The following is a 23,270-nucleotide window of genomic DNA, read 5'->3' on the forward strand; positions in this document are numbered from 1 at the left end:
CGCTCAACAGTTTATGCTGGGGGTTGACTGGCTGGGGATGGCTCTGAAAAGGAACTGAAAGTCCTAGTGGATAGCAAGCTGAGCATGAGCCAGCAATGTGCCCTGCAGCAGAAAGGCAAGCAGTGTCCTGGGTCTGCGTCATCAAGACCATAACCATTAGATCAACGGACACGGTTGTTCCACTGTACTTTGAGCTTTCAAAGCCACAGCTGGGAATGGTATCAGGTTGTGTTCCCCTAGTTTAAAAGACTGAAAAACTGTAGAGGCCCCAGTGGAGGCTTGTGAAAGTGATTAGAGGGTGATAGAAACCCTTTCAACCAAATAGGAATGTTGGAAAGATTCTTTCTTCAGCTTAGAGAAGAGGAGGATTAGAGACGACTGCTTTTTTAGCTCCTGTAGATAGCAGAGCAGCTTAGTGGTCTCAAAGAATGGACTAAAGGGAAAACTGAGCCACAATTAAAGACAAAACTTAAATTCTTTTCTTTACCCAAAATACTTAATCTTGTAGGTAGGCCTTTCTGTAGGTTGTATAGCTTGTGTGCAAACACGAGCTTCTAGAATGTTTTGGAAAGCATGATATTTCATTGCCATCACTAGCCTGTGATAAAGAGTGTCTTTCCCTTATTTATAGAGCTTTTACAGCAAAAATCTCTAACATAGGGATTGAAATTGCCAGTTACCTTTTGTACTGGGGGGGGGGGGAGTTTAACTGTATTTGGAACAGTATGTAAACAGTGCTGGAAGTATTTTTTCATTTTTTTTTTAAGCTGTAGCTTTGAGTGACAAATCAGGCTCTCAGCTATGAAGTCCTGTAATGCTGAGCAGGTAACTGATAGCCTAACTTACTCTCTAGGAGTCTATGGTAAAACCAATTCTAATACTTCATACCTATAAAAAAAGTCATGTAGTGCAAGTTGTCAAAGATCTAGCTGAATCTATTTTTGCTAGTATATACTTCAAGAAGGAAAATACTTTTCTCCTACTTTCATTTCTTTTCAGTGATTTAACTTGTACCACTACCTCCTTGAGTTTGAAGCCTCTTGAGAGAGGCTGTCTGCTTGTTGAACTTAAATGACACTATTCCAATAATTTACTGGTAATTGTCACTCTGAACACTGGATAACTAATTCCATAGTAAACGAACAAGGCTGCCAGACTGTTAAAATTTGTTTCATGCTTATGTAACCTAATACTAGGAGGAATGTTTCTTGAAATCATGAAATATTGTCACTTGCAGAGTGAAACTTAAATTTGTGGGCTCGGTGTCAGATATTTATATTGAAATGGTTATGAATTTAAATAGTTAATGTGGTTTAGAGCTACGGTACTAGTAAATAAGACCCCTTCCTTAAAGGGGCTTAGAAATGGGTGTTGGTAGCAGAGTATACAGCATGTTGAAAAATACCCCAAAAAAATGGACTGTGTCTTGCTCTGAGTACAATGCAGGAGACATTAGTATGTCTAAGTAGGTTCTTAAGCAGGTCAAATCAAGTCTTGTGTGCTTCAAGCTCATGTGAACTGATAGCACGTATGGTGACATTTATAACACTAGCATTTGTATTATATCTGTTCTCAGTGTGAAATGTAAAGCAGTGTTTGAAATTGGGAGTAGTATTCCTGTGAAAATCCAGAAAACTGCTTGTTTATGAAGTTAGCAAATATTCAGATATCAAGCACTCTAGAAGAACTGCATGTTATTTGTGATTAAGGGAAAGAACAGCCTTCCTGCTGACCTCTGCACCTAGAACAATCTGTCACCCGACAGCCTGCCACCCATAATAACACAAATAAAAAAAAGCTGTGGCTGATGTTTTTAGACTGCTTGAGGGAAACTTTGCCCTGTATCTATGAGACTTAGAGGGTAGCAGGGAGGAAATAGTGCCATTTTCTTGATTACCTCATTTCAAATGTTTCGTTTGTAGTGGAGAACTTACCAACTTTGTCTTGGAAAAATCTGAGCATAGTGCTGATGCAGAAGCTGGTGAACACATTTAATGGTATTAGGGTTTGCTAGGAGTAAATGCCAAAAAACTTATGAATATGAATGGCTATCTAGGTAGTCTTGGAGTGTAAATGAGTTTAGATGTTCACCATGCTTCTGCCATGTCTCTTTACTGCACAGTTTTTTCTAGTAAATCACATACTTCCTAAATTATTTCATTTTAAAATAAATTGAAGACTACTGTCTAAAAGGAAATTGTGTATATTTTGCTTCTAAAACTATTTAAGTTCAATATCTAGACATTCTTATATTGCACAATGTTTTGATTATGGTCTAAAGTTGGAAAGTAAGGTTTTGGGAAGATAATGATTTGATGAAAACCCCTAAAGGGCAGCTTGATAAATCTTCCCTGTGCTATGCTTATGTGAAGTTTCTATATGTGCTCTTGTCTCAGTGATCCTGAAATGCTTAAATACCACTGGAACAATTCAGGACACTGGAATCTGCATAGCATATTTTTTACACTTTACTAAAAAAAAAAAGAATTGTTTGTCTTAGGAGTAGGGTGGGGACAAAAAAGCTAACAATGATACTTTATAGTTGCAACATACAGCAGTCTTAGCAGATGAAAATGTATGGAAGAAAATTTGAATGTCCCCATTTTATTTTAGGCTTATGGTATGTCAGCTTTGCCTCTAAACTTGATTAAGGGAACTACCAGTGCGGCTTATGAACGTCTAGAGAACACTGAAGATATTGAAGAAGTGGAGCAACATCTATTAAGGCTTAAATCAAAGGTATGATCCTCACTGTTATCACTTCATTAATGACTCTATTTTTATTTTTCTTTCTTGATTACTAGTTTATGGTCATGCTGTAGAGATTTTTTTTCTCCAGAAAGAATAGCAAGTCAGAAGTGACTAGCTTGCAGGTATTTGAGTTACTTGAAAACCAATGTGGTCACTACTGTAGTAGCAATTAGGTTTTCTTTCAGTCCTGCAGCAGTAGTTGTTTTTGTTTAGTTTAATAATGGTGCTGATGACCTGAACTCAACCTTCTGCAGTCCTGCTTGGGTATATGGAAGAGATACTTCACAGAGTAATACTACCCTCACTTACTCTGCTACCAGTAAGACGTCCTGTTTGTTGATACTCAGTGAAGCTGTTAACACTGGATACTTGCTGCCATGAGTTAGATTCATCAAACTATTAATCATCTTTGTGAATAAATAACAGGCCTATATATTCTTGCTCCCTAGTTAATGTATCTTGCTGTTATAAATGATTTCTTTATGAAAAGCATATATATGCAAGTCTCTGTTCTGAATCCTAAACACCCCTAGGATGTTAACACCACTTGTAAACCCGTGATGGCTTTGCAGCTCAATGAAAAGCTATGGCTAATGTAAGCATGACACTTTGAACAACTTAAGAGTGCAAGCCCAAGGAGGGTAAGATTTATCCTTTCCATACAGGATGCTAGGGATAATCTCCCACCTTTTCTTAACCCTTTTTCAGAAAGTGGGTTTCAAGCCAGTGTTTTCAAGCCCAGAGTGGGGGGAAGGGACATTAAGATGCATCGCTTTCATCCTGTGAGTCCTTCTGTGCGGTTGTGTGCTCTGTGACAGTAGACTTCAGTAGCATTAAAACAGTTTCAACAGTTTTCCCTTGATACTTAGCTACCTCTACAGAGTGTGGGCACCTTCAGTATTCTAGAAATCCTGTTGCATAATGAAACCTAAAAAGCAATCTCCCCTCATTAAAATTATGAAGTTTGGAGTTTATACAGAGTATTGCAACAACAAAGGTATCAGTACTGTTGAAATCAATATGAGAAAAGTGGGGAAACTCCTGAAAAATGGAGCATTACTTGTTACAGACGGCTGCTGGCTTATGAGAGTTTTCCAGCAACTGGCCTTGTTTATCTAACTAACAAACAGGATTAAAAGCTGAGAGTCTTTAAGTTATGTCTATATTTTAATGCGACCATTAGTATAAACTAATTTTATTTGGCATATGGATTATCATCAGGATTCTGATGCAGTCTGTGATTGAAATCCTAGTTGTTCAGTTGCATTTGCATGAAGTTGTGAAGCAAATGATGTTACTGAGAGAAATGTACAGTGAAAACTAGAGGTATGAAAGTATGCTACTTAAGCTAATGAAAAAAATCAGCATATAATATGGTCTTCTGCTACTAAGAGACCTGGTAGCTTTATTTTATTAGTATTAAATAAGCGCAGCTTGACTTGCAGCTGTGGAGGTTGGACTATTTACATAAACTGACTTTTTTTCCATGCATTGTAATGCTATACAGGGTATGGAGAATGTGTTCCTGTTAAAAGTACATTGTCATCTCCAATTTAAATGTTACGTGTGCCTTGAATGTGGTTTTAGTGTTGCAGACTTTGAGAAATTTATCTAAAATAGATGTGCTTTAACTTTACCAGTTGTGCAGTTTCACTATTTTCAGGAAGGCTTTTTTAAAATAAGAGCAAATAAATGCTCAGTACTTAGAGGCTCATAATTGGAGTGCATTCTTAAACATAATCGTCAAACAATTAGCTAGTACACTCAACTAATCCTTGGGGTAATGATGGCTCTTGTTTAGATTTCTGTAAGGTTAATTTTTGGAACAGCAAGTTGTCTTGTTTTTGTGAGTGCAAGAAACATAGCTGACTGTCTAGTGGAATGTTGGGAAGAAATACAAATGTAAAGCTTAATATATTAGCTTAATCATTGAACTAGATTGGAAGGGGCCTCTGAAAGTAGAGGTTTGAACCTGATAACACAAAGTAAGGACCTCTTTCAGGTTTTAGATCAGGTTATTCAGGTCACATCTGGGCGTTTTGAGTGTTTCTAGCCATGGAGACTCCCCAGTCTTTAAATTTTTTTTAACATCCTCATTGTGGAAAGTTTTCTACCATCTAATGGGACTTCCCTTGTTGCATCTTGTGACTTGCATTTCATCCTCTTGGTATGCACAGAAACAGTGTGAAATATATACTACAAAGTCTTGCACTATTTTTTTGGTAACCAGTGCAGAGATGGTCGCCCTCTGTCATCAAGGGATAGACGGGCTTTACAACAACTAGAAGGGAGACTAAGGACACTTAGAAGAAGAGAGAGGCACCTGGAGTCTGTTGAGAAAAGCTGGTGGACAAAGTTCTGTGAAGCTATCCGACCTCTAAAGGTAAAACTTTTTCTCTCTTTTTGAGGCTTAAATTGGAATAACTTTCATCTTTCTTCCTGCCATATAAATCATAGGTCAAGTTTAATAATTACCATGCTGGATATCAGCTATTTATTTAATTATCACCTATTATTTAAATTACTGTTATACTACAGAATGGCAGTCCTATAGCAAGCTCCAGGTTCTTGGAAAACCTTTTACTTTGTGTAAACTCTGGTTAAGATTGAAAATTATAAAGTCCTAGGTGATCTACTGTAGTGCCACTGCCATGGAAAATCTGGCTGTCTTTTTCCTCAGGCATGTGAAAATGAGAAGAAAAGAAGGAAGAATTCTAGCTGTTGGGTAGCTTGGGTTAATCTAATTTACATGTAGCCAACAGAAGTGAGAGGTATTTTGAGAATATATGCATTTGGAATGAGCATCTTACTAACTACTTACTTGATCAGTAGTAAACTAGCTGCATAGAACTGGATACTTAACAGTGCAAAGGAGACTGTTACTGGTGCAAAGCTTTGATATTGGTGGTAGGACTCTGATTTCAGTAGATAGGTGGTTTTAAAACCCAGTACTTCTCCGGAACAGTATTGCCATATACTGTATTTTTTGCCAGCTAGATGCAGGAAGAAATTTTAGCATTACTTTAAACTGTAGGCTGCCCTTTGAAAAGCCAGTGGGCTATAAGCAATTTCCTGTAATGTCATTGCTATTGTTAATGCTGAGTACCAATGGAAAGGGCCTGAAATTGCAATTAAACAGAAACTTTCAGTGTGAAATTCTCAGTGGAATTATCTTTCTACGATACATTAGAAATCTAGATTTAGCTATTTCGTTTAAAGGACAAATACCCCTGGCTATTCACTTCAGCAGTTTGATTTTTGAATAGCTTGTGTAGTTTCTTTAACTTTTCAGTTTGACCTTAGATTTGAGAAATTCACTGGTTATATCTACTGTCTGTAGGGCTTTAATAATTCATTGTATTCTCATAGGTAGTGTACAATGTCATTAGTTACTGTTACTTACGGATTTATGGTCAGGATGACATTTTAGTGCATCTCTGTTCTTGTGGTTTGAGTACTTACTTTTCCTCTCAATAACTAGCAGTCACTGTGGATTGTTGACTTGAACTCCCCTTTAGTCTGATTCTTAAGTTAATAATTTTTTTTTCCATGGAGTCAGCTAGGTTGGGAAAGACCTTTAAGATCATCAAGTCCAACCATTACTCCAGGACTCCCAAGGCCACCAGTAAACCATGTCACTGAGTACCTCATCTAAACAGTTTTTGAACACTTTCAGGGACAGATTTTCACATAGAGTAGGGTTATACTATGAAGCATTCTACAAAGCTTGTTTACTTTTACTTTCTTGGAGCTGTCCTGTGAAGGTGGTAATGTCCATCACTTAATAACATCTCAACTCTTGCAGGACTGTTTTACTTTAATAACATTTCAGTTGGCTTTGCAAATATGTAACTTGTCAGTTGTTCAGTTTGTGCCTTTCATGAAAAGAAGGCAGTCTTTTAAATATCCCTATGTAATACTTCTGTCCAATATAGAAGTGCAGAAGATTTCTTGGAAGTGTTGTAAAGCAATAAACAAAACTCCATCTTCAAAAACTCCATCTTCAGTGCAACTTGTATATTGTTCAAGAATATGGCCATTTGTCAGACTTAGAAATTGCATTTGTTGTGAGGCAAGGACTAGATAAGGAGAATGCTATTTCTGCTTTGTGTTTGGGAAGGTCAGATTTATGGGAGCTGCAGACTCTTACTGGGACTGACAGCAGAATAACATGTTTAAGAATAGCACTTAATCTTTGAGGTGCAGTGTTTAATTTAGTGTCAACATTCAGACTTCTACAATCATATTGTGTTTGCATAATGTCCTCCTATATTCTTACTTTATTTTTTTACTGATGAGTATCTATTAGCATGTGATTTGGTGTTAAACAGGGCCAGTTGTTTTTTCTCTGAAGACTAACTTTTTTTTGTCATAGAGTTAAGTAAATTTTGAGAACTGTTTTACTCAAAGCTAAATAAAACTCAGATGAAGCTGGTTATTTTTCAATTTAGTCAAAAAAACACATGCAGAAGATCCCAAGTAAATGAGTAATGGTCAGCATGGGTTTGTCAGGTGATATCAAACTGGTCTTAACTTCTTTCTACAAAATGTAACCTTTCCTGTAGATATCATATCTACTGCTTCTTTCTTCTGTATTATGGTTTCCCACACTTTCATCTGACAGCAGCAGAAGAAATGTAGTACACTCTAAGGATAGATATAAAAGCTGTTTAGGGAAGAAAACTAAACAACTCCAGAGCACATAATTATATTCATTCAATATGTAAACAAGCGTACAGGTTGTGAAATGTGGAAGCCTAATCAACAATGGTAAGTTGGGACTACTGAATCAGTTTCTCAAGGGATACTTCAAAACAGTTGTGAACTAACTGAAGAGATGCTCAAGGTGAGTAATATAAGAAAATAAAGACTCAGTCTTCAAGATTGAGACCTCTATATACAGAGCATGCTCATGGGGCTTAGCTAAAGTAGAGACTCAAAGGCGTGGGTGTCAGTCCAAGCATGTATGCAGGCTGCTACAGAGAACAGTATTCTCTTGATAAATAAGAGTGGTACACTTGAACCCTAGCAAGGGAGAGGGGAAACTGTTCTCCTATCTAATCTTAAGAATAATAAGGACTTTGTATAGATTGGTCAGTCTCTGTGCCTGCTGTTGAAGGCCCTTGGAGAAGCATAGGTAAAATTCATGTTATCTTGAGGATGGAGGGCTAGGACATTCCTGGTTTTGTTTTTGTTTTTTTGTTTGTTTGCTTGTTTTAATGGGCTTTTGATTTACACACCCCTGAGCCCTGAGAGCTGAATTTGGGGAATTGTAGGCAATTGCTTGAATAACAGCTATGCTGACACAGCGTTAGTGCAGACTGTAGGCACTGTCAAGAGTCAGTTTAGTTGCCTGAGGGAGGTGGTGTGGCTAAACTGCCAGGCTTTATTGCTGCATTCAGATCTGTATCTTCAACATCAGGGAGGTTGGCAGCATGAAAAACAAGAGGTGTGGATATTTCATGTCTTAAGTTTGCATAATAACTTAATACCAAGTGTTTTGCTTCATCTAACAATAGCTTTAAACCCATGTTTGCCAGATTACCTGAAACTTCCTGTAAAGGTCATGCAACAGTGTGGTGGATTCATTTGGCTTACTATCAGATGCCAACCCAGGTGCTCTCTCACTCCCCATCAGCAGGGTGGAGGAAGAAGTAAGATGGAAAAATATGTGACTGAGAAAGACATGGCGATCACCAGTTACTGTCATGGGCAAAACAGAATTGAGGAAAACTGCCAGTTAATATTGATTGAGTGGTCAAAACTAAAGACCATTTAAAACATGTTCCTTCCCCCACCCACTGTTTCTCAGGTTTGACCTTACTCAGTTAGTCCTGACTCTGGAGTGGCACAGTGGGGATGTGGAATAAGGAGTTATTTCAGCAGCACACATTGTCCATCAGTGAAACAACTTAGGTTGGCAGAGATCTGGGAGCAGGGATGGAAGACAAAGAGCTGCCTGAGTAACTTAAACAAGGATGGTACAGGGATCGGGAACACTTAGGAAGTTGAAGGGAGGTACCAGTGAAAATCATGTAAGCAGAACATGAATAATGTAAGAAAAGACTTAGCAGCTTCTGATTTGATTATGTGTAGTAGTAATGGAAAAATATGCAAATCAGTTGATTACATCTGAATTATTTGGCTTGACTTAAAATGCAATTCTGTGACCTAGAAGTAGTAAGCTTTCGTTTTTACTCCTCAGAAATTCTTGTATTGACATTTTTGTCTTGGTTTTTGCTTAGCCATGTCTCTTAACACTACATGTTCAAGCCTGAAACAAAACTTTAAGTAAACAGTTACTCTGTAAACTGTTAAGTAAACTTTAAGTTACTGTTCTCTACTTTAGCTGCTTCCTTACCTGCTTGTGTAGATGCTTTCTATTAAGATGCTTAAGGAACTCATTTCAGGCAGCAGTTATGAGTTGTATTAGTAGGTATTACTTCAACTCATTGTTTTTGTAATATCTGCAGTCTTGCATAAAAGCATGGTTCAGTGGATTTTGGCAGTTACTCGCATACATACTAGCTTGTAAAACAGATTGTAGGTTAGAAGAGCCAAGCAGACACTTAAGAGGTGATCAAAGTGATATAAGTGCAAGGCAGCACCTCTGAAAGCTGTTCTGTGGCAAGTGATTGAATACAGGTGTGTGTTGTATCTGAGGCATAAGAGGAAGTGGCCTGGCAATGGATCAGTTCAAACTGATTGTAGTGGAGGAGCTTACATAGCATGAGGCATGGTTGCATTGAGATCCTGGTTTCAGAAGGAAATAAGGTTGTCTTTAATTGAAAGTTAGACTTAATATAAATCAAAGGTTGTTTGCTTTGTTTGGTTGGTTGATTGGTTGTTTTTTTTCCCCATAATGGCTTTACTAATTCCCCTGTGTTGTTTGACTGAGACACAGTCTTTTTCTTTTCACCTGTTCTAGTATAAAAGCTTTTCAGCATCAGTTGATAAATAGTCCTGCTGTGAGAACACGAGGTTTTGATTAAGTGCTGTCCTTTGCTCTGAAGTTGAACATGGACTCCTGTTCTCAGGGGCTTGGATTCCTTCTCATTTATGCTGACACAAATGATTTTGTAAATTCTCATGGCTAAGTGTATTTAGAGTCTTTGAAGATATTCTAGTTGGTTCAAAGCTAGTAAAGAGCATACAGTAGTAGTAATAAGATTGTCAATGACAGATTTGTCCTTTGCTATAGGTGGCAAGTAAAAGGCAACAGTGAGTGTTGCAGCTCCTGCTGAATTGTTTTTCTAACCTATCTTAAACTTTATGGGGCAGGGGAAGGAAATAAATTACTTATTCTTTTGTTTACCCAGATACAAAACGATACCCAACTGGAGGTATGCTTTTAATTTTAGTCGGGTTGATACCACTTGATGAGGCCCAATTGGGCTGTCTAAGCTGCAAGCTCAACTTCTAGTCTGAGTGTTGGTATTCTCTTAATTGTAGGCCAAGTGCTAGTTAATAGACTAGGAATGAGGAGTTGATTGGTTTGCAGTCAGTTGAGGTATGAGGAAAATCTAGGCAGGAACATAAGGAACCCTTCTGTGAAAGAACTAAGTCAGCTGATGCTTTGAAATTGTGTAAATGTAGGTCGATGTTAATTACAAATCACTTATGGTTCGGTAGTCTTAATAGCTTTTTGTAAATACAGGATGAACTAAGGTAGAATGAAGGCCTTTAATATTAGACTTTTCAATCTCATGGTTAATGGGACTGGAGTTTATGTTAAAGTGGGAAAAGGGGTCTTTTTCAACTACTTAACTACATCTGAGAGTGTTATGCATCACTTTGGAAGACAGGCATATTCCAGAGGAGGTAAGGACCTCTCTCTACTGCTGTAGTTGGCAAAAGGTAATGAAGTAATGTGAGCTTCAGACTCTTAATTCTTTTCAAACATCTATTTCCTCTACAGATAATACCTTAGTGGGATTTTGCTGTGGAGAGGTAAAATCATAGTACACTTAAATATGTAGGATTGTGTGAGTTAATACTTACCTTGATATTAATATCTATATCAGTACCTAATAAGGCTTACAGTATTTGAGCTGTTTTATAAATGATGCTCTAATATTCTGAGTTTGCAGATAGCTTATCTTCAGAATTTGATGAACAATAATAGCATTGTAACATTGAATATCTTTAATGAGCAGTTGTAACAAAATTTTTAACCTTTTCAAGATGACTGTGTGCCAAGTTTTAAGGTTAATAAAATAATTTAAACCACAGGACTCCCCCATTGATGTGGAAGACTATGCATTGTGTTCCTGCATATAGAATTTGGAAATAAGCCTATCTAGATTGTCTCAGGTCTGGAAATCAGAAAGTGTTACCGTCTTGGGAAATTCAGCATGCTTATCTGAGCGTATTCTATGACACGGGTTTCTAGGAAATACGGTGAACCTGTCGGAGGCGTAACTGAACGAGTTTGCTACCTGGGCTCACCTTGGTGTACCATTGCCCAACACTCCCCACCATAGAAATGAGAGGGAGCACCTGATTAAGAGTTGAAGAATGAGTTCCTGAACTAGCTTGTAGCCCTGGAAAAAACACAGGAGCGGCTCTTGTAGAGGGCTGCGTGGAGAATGAAGTCGCTGGTTTGAGTGCTCTATTTGGGCATAATAAAAACACTTTCCTGTTTTTAATGAAGATCTTAAAGAGCAACCTTATTTCTCCAAATCTACTTGATTCAGACCATTTGTAAAAACTGAAAGAAATGAAGCCACCTTTGAAAGAAGCTACCTTCTTTCTCTGAAGATTGAAAATGAGAAGGAAATGGTGAAAACAGTGTAGACATATCTGAATATTACTTTCAGTTCCCTAAACTTACTGCTAATTTGCTTGAATTATTCCTGTTTAAAATAAACTTCTTATATTATGATTATATTCAGGGACTAAATTATCTAGCTTTTTCAGCTGTTTGCTTATTTTAATCCATCCTTTTGTTGTGGCTTAACACCAGCTAAAACAAGGACACCCTTAAGACCTGAAAAATCAATCTTAACTGATGTGGAACCCATCTTACCTGATGTGGTTGGTTTACAAAATCTTAATTTACTCCTGGTAAACTTAATTTAGGGTTTTGTATGCCACTTGGCTGAGCTGAGAAATTCTGTTCTTGCTTCTTACATCAGGCAGTTCTGTAATAGTCTGGAGAAGCTTGCAAAAACAGCCTGCTGCTGCTGATTTTAAAAATGATAGCAGTATCTGATTTAATTACAGTGATCCTTAAAAATTTTTATCTGTACTTATCTTGCTTATGACTTTCTGGCTAAATAACCACAGCTGTTCTACTTGTTTCTATTTCAAATTACTGAATAGGATATGCACTCTAAAGGAAGATTGTGGGGCAAATGACTCTTCTAGTGCAACTAAAAGGATAGGAAGCTCTTCTAGAACTTTTACCAGAAGAGAGAGGCCTCTGGCAGTTCTGATGTAGGAATCTCATTTTAATCACTTGTGGATACATAGTGGTTTAGAATAACAGTAGCACTTAACCTGGATTTCCTTGTAACTCGGATATTTTTCCTACTGCCTGAGTATTTATAAGCATTTTTTCTGCTAGTCCATTCCCAAGTCTTTACTTCACAATTAAGTTTTTAGGTAATTTAAACCTTTTAGTCAAAATACTTTGTGAAGTGGATGATTTCTGTAACTTGAACCTTGAAAATTTATTTGAAATACTCAATACTACTGATTAACTGAGAAGACTTGCAGGCAGAAGAAAGAAAGGTAGACCTAGTATGTGGGCTTGGTTAATTGAATTTTACTCATTTCTAGTGATTTGGTCACGGAGTGTGTCTGAGTAGGGTTACAGAAGGGGGCTCTCACTTGGAAAAGGTTAAGCTGTGCATAGGTTGCCTCGTGTTAGAAGGTGAGCACACAGGTGTGGTGGCCAATCACACTCTGATTTCCCTTAATTAAACCCAAATGCATGTATATAGTTAAGATTTCCTGTATGATATGGCAAGTACAGGTTGTGCATTCTGCTGAATGCTGCATTCATTTAATGTCTCATCTGCATTCTTAATACCACTTTTCATTTACCGCTAGATTCTGTATTGCACATGATGTACTTTAATGCTTGTTTCTGAGCTTAGTGTGTCCACCTGGTAAAGAGGTGCTTTTCTCATCTCAGATGATCAAATCTTCAAATGTTTGACATAAGCTCTGGTTAACAAAGTAAACATTTTGTTAGCACTTCTCTTAAGTATTTACCAAAAAAATTACTGTTTCAAATATGCATAATCTCTGAGGCAGTCTGAGGTCATTGGTCCTTTATTGAAGCTTAGGTACATCTTGACTTTTATCAACTGCAAGCACTTTCAGTTAAACTGTAATAAATCTTTACTTTTAGATTGTGTGGGGAGTTTTCTTCATCATTGTGGCGCTACTCTTCACTGTCTCTCTGTTCTTGTCAAAGTAAGTAATTTCAGGTTTTTTTCTTAACCACTTAAACTACATGGTTTCTGTTCTGACATCAAAATCAGGGGTGGTTTGCTTCAAAAGTCAGCCCACTTTGCAACTTTTTTTTTTAGCTAGAGCTGCATTTCTCATTCTAATAGTGTATATTACACTGAGCAAAATGTACTAAAACAGTTTCAAAAAAGGACCTGGTTCAGCTTGATTGACGATCTGCTGGTAAAAGCAGTTCTGATCCAGCCAAAAAATTAAGCATAGATTTTAAGGAAGTTTAATTCAGACTACAGAAGTACTCTGCTTGCTTGAATGAATCTTAATGTATGTGGGTACTTCTTGGGCTGGGTAATAGGTGCTTAAATTCTTGCATTAAGTTACATATATAATCCATTATGATGTACATTACATTGTAATTGTTTCATGGTGTTGAAGTCAATATAGCTAGCTGCAAATCTGATGAATTTCAGTGAAGATTGATGGTAACCATAGGTCTCAAATGTTGGCATTTTTAATTTTGCTGACTGGGCAGATAAGCCCTATGACCCAAACTAGGGAAAAGCTAAAATGCCAAGGAGGTGCAGAAATTTATATACCTTTTCACAGGATGAGTGCAATGAGTGTGGTAAAACAAAGCATATGTCTGTGTAGATATGAAAAAGCTGTCAGTCTCTGAGCTTAGTTCAGTTTCATTTTGAGTTGCCCTTAAAATCAAACTGAAGACAAGCCTCTGGGAGAACCATATTACTTACGGAGTTTTTCTGAATTACCACAGTTTGGACAAAGCTCTGCATTCAGCTGGCTTCGACTCAGGATTTATAATTTTAGGAACTAATCTGACCAATCCGTTGAATATGTTGTTACCTGTTCTTCAGACAGTAAGTAAAGAAACTGGTGATATACACATGTGTGGATACTTCTCTCTGTTTTTTGGTAAGCTGTCAAAGGCAAACTACACTGTTCCCCAGGTAATTCATTTAAATAAAAAATTGCCTAGTATGTGTTCTTTAAAATCAAGGCAACTTCATTGTTAACAGTATTTCAGTTACTAGATACTGATACGAACATCTTGATCTGCTGGAGAAGGTGCTGCTTGAAAGTAATTTGTCTGATGAGAACATAGAGGAAATGAAGAATGACATCACTTGTAGTTATGTACAGAATAAAAGCAACTTTCTCCCATACCCTACATCACATTCTAGTTGTTGGTGTACTTGGTAGTTTATCCCCTTTAAGTTGAAGTAAATGCACTTTTTCACTTTTTAGTATATTTGTTGCACTTTGAAATATATATTACAATATATATATTGTGTTTGTGTATGTTACAGTGATGCTTTATTTTTGAAAAAAAAAAAAAAAACTAGACCCCACAACAAAACCCTACGTAAGAACAACCATCTGTTAACTTCAGTAGGGTTGGAAGGCAACAGGGCCACATAGGAATTTGGCAATCGGTTGTGGGTAAGCTAAGAAAAGCAAAAGCCATAATGTAAACTAGTGCTTTACTCTCCCCTAGTTGAATTCTTTCCATAATCTTGTTATAATGGGTTGGCACAATGCATTCCTTCCCTGTGGTTTCCAAACCATTTGAACCCCTAAGCTTATTCAGAAAAGTAATGTTCAGCAGTAGTATTCTTTAGAGCTGTTGTTAATGTAAATCTGAAATTAAGTTTTGTATGCAAATATGTTCAGAAACATTTAAAAAGAGAATGCCTATACAGTCCTAAAATGACTTGCCACTGTGGACTTATTTAAATGTACTCTCAAGAATAGAGTTAAGTATTTATTGTCCTTAAAAATACATAACACTATGAAAATAAGGCAAGTTTTAAATTAAGAAAAAAGCTCAGTTGCTTTCCCAAACTTATTGTATAAGCTATATTAGCTCCATTTGGAGCCAGCTCTGTAAAACTGGTGAAAGGTCTTCTACTAGTTCAGATGCTATAAGTAGAAACTACTTATGTAGCTTTAAGGGGGGGGAGAACTTGTTTTTTTTTGTGTTTTTAATTGCTTGTTATTCTTGTTTTAGGTTTTCCCATTGGATTATATTCTTATTACAACTATTGTTATGTACTTTATCTTCACTTCAATGGCAGGGATTCGAAATATGGGTATATGGTTTTTCTGGATAAGGGTAAATATGACTTAAGAGTTTAGTGTATAATATTCAGTAAGATGTTTAACAAATATGTGATATCAAATACATTTAATAAATAGTCATTATTTATGTACTGCTTTATAATGCTATTTGCAACATCCAATATTTGTCTGTATACCTAATAAGTGTTAGAAGCCTGTTGTACAATTTTCACGGCTTTTGGAAGGTGCTCTGTTACAGATTAAAAACTGCTGTCTTAGTTTGACAAGCTGTATGGTCAGGTCATTCAAGCATTTAATCAGTGGCATTTTGGCTTCTGACTTTCCTAAGTTGCAGTATTTCAGAATCTTATAGCTTAAAGTATTAGCGAATTTTATGGTCAAAATCTGAGATATGCATACAGTCAGTGTTTTCCTTGCTTTTCAGGTGACAGGCAAGTTTAGCTTGATTAGATATATAACGGTATAGTGGCATGGCAGGGGGATTGGGCCTGGATGATATTAAGGTCCTTTCCAACACTAACCATCCTATGATTCTGTGATACTAGAATTACTTGATACTGCAAGTAATATGTAAATATTTGAAAAAGCAGCTTAATATCCAACAGTAGTATGCCATTCATATCTGTAATGCTTGGTTAAGTATTTACTTGCTTCTGTGCCTACTTTCAATTTAATACTGTCACCCTTTCATGTGCTGACACCATAAAGTGACCCTGAGTCCTTGCATGGAGTTGACATGTGCTGTTGGTTTTGGTCTCCCATCATTTACCCTTCAGCTGCCAGCCCCTTTACCCTAATATGATACTCAGGTTGAGGCTTAGGGATTACTGAATAGTGGTATCTACAGGGTAACAACAAGGTGTTATATTGCTCCCTGCAGTGTTAAGTGGAAAAGGTGGTGCAAATGGTGTGCAAATTTTCTCAGGGCCTGGGAATCTCTCAGAACTCCTCCTTGTCTAGATGTCATTAGAGGTGTATTGGTAGCACCTCACCATGACCAAAGGACACAATATTCTTTGACAAAGCAAGGCATAGTTTATCAGTGATAGGCAACACTATTTAAATCTTGCTGCTAACTGCTGGTGTGTCAATGTTCTGGATCATTATTACAAGCAATGTGGTTAAAAAGCTGTGCTTTGAGATGTAGGTAAATGTACCTGGAAACCTGCTTTGACTTACTGGAATTAAGTTGCCAGAGGGTAATTTTAGCAGCCTCCCACTTCTCAGTAGAATTAGAGCTGTAACTTGAATTAAACAGGTTTTTAAATGTCTTTGGGGGGAGGGGAGAAAATTTTTTCGTTATGTTAATATTTGTTTTCTGGTTTCAGCTTTATAAAATCAGAAGAGGAAAAACTCGACCTCAAGCACTCTTGTTTCTCTGTATGATACTTCTGTTGATAGTCCTTCATACAAGTTATATGATCTACAGCCTTGCCCCTCAATATGTAATGTATGGAAGCCAAAAATACCTGGTACAGGTGAGACGTAATACTTGTTTTCAAAAAAAAAAAAAGCCAAAAAAACCCCTAAACATTACATTGTGTCAAATGTTCTGTTTACAGCAGCTTTTAAAGTCAGACCCATTCTCAGTTTTGAAGACTCCTTTGTAGGCAGGTTTTTTTAACTGAACAAGACAAGAAACTGGTTGTACTATATGTTACACAACTTAATTTCTAGTTCATTTTCAGACAGTGTAAAACTGAGTATTGCTTCTTTTGGTAAGACAGTTGCTAGCTTCCAGTAGGTTTTGTACTGGTATGGTTAGGTTGCTGTCCATGACAGTTGCAATGGCTGTCTGCAGTTGATAGTTTTTATGTATATTTTTCTGAGAAGTGGCAAAGATAACTTACTACATCAGGGGATAATAATCAGAATGAAGCTAAGCAGATGCAGATTATCATATTTCAGATGCTTTGGACTGCCCAACTTATTGAAACACATTGCAGTTCTTGTTCTATAAAATATTCTATGGAACTAAATAGTAAAAACACTTTTGTTATTTGACTTTTGTGTGCTTGTGTTTTGTTTTTTTCAGGTCCTTTTTCTTCTGTACCTGAAGGCTTTATTTCTTTATATGTCATCTTAGTTTGAGTGGAGGACTGCATATTTATGGGGAAGTTCAAAGTTTCAAATCATAAGTATCTTGGGAGGTTCTGTGGACAGTTGTTTACCAAGATCTGATATTTTACAGGGGTAGGCTTTGTTATATCTGATCTTGCAAATATAGGCTGCTAACTGGGTCATGAACTGATTGTTCATATTCAGACACAGTGGAGTTCAGATTTGTTGGTGTGCTGTTTGGGATTAAAGTTTCACAAAGAAAAACAATTGAGCTGGGGTGGCTGGGAGAAGAGATTTGCATGAGACCAAAGAAACTGGGTGCTGCTTTGAACATTTGGAATACTTCTCTTAGTTTTCCAGAAGGCTGTGCCTTTGGAAGGAGAGCACACTGCTTTAAAAAAGAATAAAAAAATTACCCACCAACCTTCTTCAGCTGAAAATTTTTAGTAAAGTGTGTAACTTATGCCTATCAAGTCTTTCAGTTTAAACAGAGTAGATGCAGAATGCTTAGAGCAAAAGGATTGCAAGGAGAAATTGAAGGAACCTGATCAACTTAGATTTGTTGAGTGGATGTGAAGAATTGCCACTGCAGGAAGTGAAGCATTCAATAAATGTTGCTTTCCTGCTGTCTTTACATCTAAATTGAGTCTGGTAATGGAAGGTTGGTCATCCTGATACCAATCCAAGCACAATAATAGAATCACTGCAGGGGACTTGAATATTTGGTGTTTAGGAAGTTTAATGCATTTTTATTTGATTTTATGCTACATACAACTAATACAAAATAAACATGCTCAATTTGTCCAAATCTGTGCAGTAACAGCAAGAAGCTGAGCTGAAAATCAGTTTAGGAAAGTGGCTTGCTCCTGTGGTGAGTTTACATAGAGCTTCTGTCATAATTACTTACTGTATATGTAGTTTAGAACATCATTACTGATTTAGATATAGCTATGAACTCAAGTCCCTGTAAAACGCAATTTGTCTTTTTTTTTTATATTGTAGGGTGGTTGCATATCTCTCATTACTGTGCAGAACCGTCATAGGTGAAAGGGTGGGAAGGACAGTTTCATTAAAGATCTTGCCAAGCTAGTCTCTAAGCCTTGTTTAAAGTGCATCAAATAACGTGGGTAGAAACTGGTTTTATTGTTAATGTAACATGAGGCTTATAGAGTATGGTGGTAAATCACATCTGGACTTCTCTGGCATACCAAGTAAATGCAAAGGTTTCAGACAGCATCCTCTCTAAGAATCTTTCAGAATGTACCAGACACGTTTTCTGTGCTGAAAACCGATATACATACCCTGATAACTGGATGTTAAATTTATATATTTTGAAATGAGGAGAGATGGTGGCTATGAATGAAGAGGAGGGATGGATTTCTTGTGGATGTTAGGGATGAAGAGGTTCTTAAGAGTTATGAATCAGTTATTGTGGAACTGAGGAGGGGTCAAGAACATACACAGGAACTGGGCAAATGAAATAAACTTGTGCATATGGCAAGCTTCCTGGTAATGCACCAGTTTTCTTGGACAGTCTAGATGTTCATTGCTCACACACACCACAGTCAGTTTCATCAGTTAAAATAACACCGTTGGAAACCAACATTGTGTAAAACCAAACAATAAATAAATGATATTCCAAGTTGACACAGTGGATGTGTGGGCTGATAAATGTGTGTCATAATCTGGTGGCTCACAGATAGTATGTGAAAGCAGCGCTTCTTCCTTTTCTTTACAGTAATTACCAATCTAGTAACCTATCAAACTAATGTAACCAAAATCTGTAATGATGCCTTAGACATTTTAGACAAATTTTAGACAATAGACAAATTGCAGGACACTGAGTGTCTTCCTTGTTATAATCGGGAATCCAGAAATACTGCTTAGATGGCCAAGTACGCATACAGGTCTAACAGATCCTGAACATAAACAGGAACAAATTAGATATGCTGTAACCTGACCCTTTATACTTGTTACATAATGGATTGCTATTTCCTGAAGTGTCCAAAATGTGTTGGATCTTGAAGCGCACAGACTGAGTTACTGTACTTGGTTTTGTCTTCTGCTTGCCCTTGAGGCATCCTGCTTTAGACAAGATGGAATTCTGTTTGAATCTTGAGCTGTTTCCTTTAGAAGCTATTACTCTTGACAAGACCTTTGAAGTGCTGTAGACTTCTGGCAACTGAGTATGCGTAGAAAAATGGAGTTCTTGGGAGGCCATTAATGTTAGACCTAGGCTTCTTGCTTTATTTAAGTCTTGGACCATTAGGGTGTTCAAAGCATGTGTCCGCAGTTAATCAAAAGTGTCTTCAGCTGTGATGTCTTTAGAAATATTTTGAAAGTTTGTTTTGGATACAGTACCCTTACTGAGGCCCTGTACAGGGCTTTGGTTAACTTGCATAGCTCTTCAGGCACTGAGCAACACTTGGCTTCATCTCTTAAGACAAACTTTGTAACATCTGCTTAACAGCTATGAGTCTGTTTATAGACTTTCACAAAAGATTTCTGTCCACATCCAGGCCTTCTCACTTTTGTAGCAAAATCATAACTTTGCCTGTACTTGAGGTGTAATTGCTCTTTCTGTTATTCAAGGCCAAGTTTTGTTTTCGATTTGTCTGAAAGAAAGAGAACAGCTTGCTGATGTTTCTACCTAGTGGACCTGTAAGACTTGGCTGGCCCAGACAGGAAATAGGCCAGAATTGGCTGTAGGTGACACTGACCCTCATCTCCAGCTGAGGGCCAGAATAGCAGCAGTCACTTTTGTTCCTCAGCCTTCACAAATCTGTAGGAGTGGAGCTAAATTGCAGGACACAGAGTGTCTTTGTTATAATCGGGAAACCAGAAGCACTGCTTAAATGGCCAAGTATGCATACAGATCTGACAGATCCTGAACATAAACAGGAACAAATTAGATATGCTGTAACCTGACCTTTTATACTTGTTACATGATAGATTGCTGTTTTCTGAAGTGTCCAAAATGTGTTGACTCTTAAAGCACACAGACTGAGTTACTGTACTTGGTTTTGTCTTCTGCTTGCCCTTGAGGCACCCTGCTTTCAGCTTTGGACTGGATGTAATATCTGGAACACTGGAGTGTCTTATTCTGACAATACTCTCATGAAAAAATATCTGAGACTGAGTGGTCTACTGTATAATGTTAGGTAAATTATTTTGAAGAATTGTTCTGTAGACATATCTCTGCTGTCACTTATCCATCTTTTCCATGTCCAGTAATGTTCTCTGCACCCTGTGGGGCAAAAGGGACTCCAAGTGTATGTATGCTAATATTAAAGTGCTGAAACAACAGCATTAAAGGCAAAGTTCTCATACCTTTTCTGGGAAATTGGCACAACTTGGGTGCCCCTAAAGTATCTGGATACTAAGGTGCACAGCAGGGAAAAAGCAGGAGTTAGAAGTTTGCATGCAGTTGCAGGTCTGTGGATCAGAAATGCAGTGAAATAGTTTGCACTGCCAGAGTGCTGCTGTGGCTAGATGTGGGCTCTAAGAACAGCAGGCTGGGATGGCTGAGAGGGAGGGTTGACCTTCAGGTGAGAGAGCAGTCGGAATGCATGGAGTTTTGCCTTGGGGCGGATAAACCAGGTAAATGCTTACAGGTTAGTATTAGAGGGCAGATTATTGTGAGTTATATTGTCTGCTGGGGAAGTAGCAAGTAACTTCATGTTCGCAGGTCCTGGTACTCACAGGAGGCTTGAGCCATCCAGGTATCTGCTGCGAAAAACAATGCAGTTGAGTACAGGCAATCCAGGAGACACCTGGAGTGCACTGATGACAACTTCATGATGTAGGCAACTGAGCTGAAATAAGGAGGTGTTGTCTTGGATCTGGTGCTGAAAGCAAGGAAGAAGTGATTGAGGGCAGTCTTGGCTGCACTGAGCATGAAGTGGTGAAAGTTCAGAATCCTGAAAGAACAGGGCAAACAGTAGGTTCACAACCCTGGACTCAGAGTAGGTTTTGGCCTGTTCAGGCCTGTTTGGAGGAGTTCTAGCATGTAAAAACCAATTCTGTGCTGGCAAAAGTGTAATTTTTTTTTAATTTCTTTCACTGGATGAAGTGATACTGAGCTCTTGTTGAGTCTTACCATAAATATGGTTAGGTTTTAGCTAATCCTTGAATATAAGCAGTAGCTTCTTTTCTGTGTGTTAGCCATAATACTTCTGTAGTTTGCTTTGTGTATTACTATCTCTATATTAAAGAATATTAAATTTGAATGTTAGAAATTCTGGCCACATAAAAATGAAAATGATGTTCAACTGAGTTATTACAGATTACCATTCCTCTTAGCATGGCAAATGTGGATCCTAATTTCTTATTAGGAAGGGTTAATACTATGAAATGCTTTACTTTATATCTCTGGTTTGGAATACATAGTTGGTTTTGGGGGTTTTCACATCTGTTTTGTGAAAAGATGGAAATACTTCAGTGGACGCCTACACGGTTTTTTCTTGTATAGGAGAAATAAAAGGATTGCTAGGGAAAAAGAGGCTGGTTTTATGACTTTAAGGTACACCCCAGTGCCTTCAGCTTGTGAAAAGCATTTAGAGTTGAAACCAAGTATGTCAGTCTTAAATTACAAGAGTGTTCATGGAGAGCAAGATTGACACTTAGACCTGCAAAAAAAAGGGTAGATGTTCCCAAAGGAAACCCACAGGTCTAGCTATTGTTGCATGTTGTATTTTCAATTCTTACTATGTAAAAAGCAAATTGAATAAAGATAAGATGAAATTTTGAAATAGGAAGATTGATCTGTGCTTTTTGTGTGCCCCCCTGTACAGTGTGTAATTCTGTTCTTCTGAAAGCAGCACTCTTTATGACTGAGCAGTATAAGCTGCAGTGGTGACAGCCAGCTGGAATGCATCCTGGAGATGGGCCACTGCTGAATTTGCACTGAATAATTGAAATTTTATGTATTCTGTTCTTATCCTATTTTTCTGTCTACTCATTATTCTTGTACTATTGGTTCCACTTTAGTTCCTGATTTCTGTACCTAAAATTGTACTCCTTTTGGACCAGTTTTTTCTAAGGCCTTTTTCTACGTAGTGGTCTCCATGCTTCCACGTATTTGCATGAATTGAAACTAGCTGCTCATACAGACTGCTGCTTTTTAGGTTAGACATATGGTTGTTTCTCTTGAATGCTTCGATTTAAAGCTGAATTTGCTTAATACTGAAACTTTCTCAAGTTGTCAGATAAATGGTTTTATGTATCAGCTTTTGCTGATTTCTGGTAGGTTTTAAAGGACGTTGTTACTTCAGCCTGAAGAAGAAAGTGTTGACCCTTACCGGTTTCTTTAGAGGGCTTCCTGTTTAGGAAATCATGAGGTTGAAAGTAAATACAGTAGATATGAACTGAACCGAATATCTGTAGATATTTGAATTGAATTACTGTATGAAGAAATTGGTGTAGTACAAAGGATTTGCATTTAACTCTACTAAAATCATTCACTGATTATTCAGAAGTGAATGTGCATAGAAAGTTTGAGTAGTCTCTGAAAGGGTCATCTTTTCAAAGGTATGAGACGTTTAAACAGGAGTATTTGGGTTTTCAGTACTTCACTTGAGCATAATTCGTCTTCCTCCACTCTGGCTATCTAAGAATATCAGATACAATTGTTGGCTTTTAGACCAGAAGATTGCTGTATTGGGTGTCTTTATGTAAGTTTAACACTTCCATGGTGTCTTCAGCACCAAAGTTGAATTCCAGATTCATTTTATGCACTGTAAAAAAAGTTTAATTTGAGATAAAACTTTTATTTTTCATGAGTCTGCAAAAAGTACGCAAGCTATTATTTTTTCTAAATGAAAACATACTTAAAAATGTTTGGTTTGTACCACTTACAGCTTACTTTGCATATGCAGTTCCAAAATAGTCTTAATGCTTGTGAATATTGTAAGAGATTTGTGAAAGCTTTTTTCATAAAA

The 23,270-nt window shown here is 37.4% G+C and overlaps 1 protein-coding gene across 1 annotated transcript in view; it reads left to right on the forward strand.

Annotated features, from left to right (window-relative positions):
- LMBRD1 (LMBR1 domain containing 1) overlaps positions 1–23,270 on the forward strand; it is an 81,023-nt gene that overhangs the window by 43,711 nt on the left and 14,042 nt on the right. Inside the window, exons 8-13 of the mRNA XM_057418797.1 lie at positions 2,614–2,739; positions 4,982–5,134; positions 13,112–13,176; positions 13,946–14,048; positions 15,200–15,304; positions 16,599–16,748. Of these exons, the coding sequence (XP_057274780.1) occupies positions 2,614–2,739; positions 4,982–5,134; positions 13,112–13,176; positions 13,946–14,048; positions 15,200–15,304; positions 16,599–16,748 (702 nt within the window). The remainder of the gene's footprint in view (positions 1–2,613; positions 2,740–4,981; positions 5,135–13,111; positions 13,177–13,945; positions 14,049–15,199; positions 15,305–16,598; positions 16,749–23,270) is intronic.

This window comes from Pezoporus wallicus, unplaced genomic scaffold (assembly GCF_028554395.1).
Source record: "Pezoporus wallicus isolate ANWC-B61680 ecotype Strahan unplaced genomic scaffold, APGP_CSIRO_Pwel_v1 contig_4901, whole genome shotgun sequence".
In the NCBI taxonomy this organism is placed as follows: domain Eukaryota; kingdom Metazoa; phylum Chordata; class Aves; order Psittaciformes; family Psittacidae; genus Pezoporus; species Pezoporus wallicus.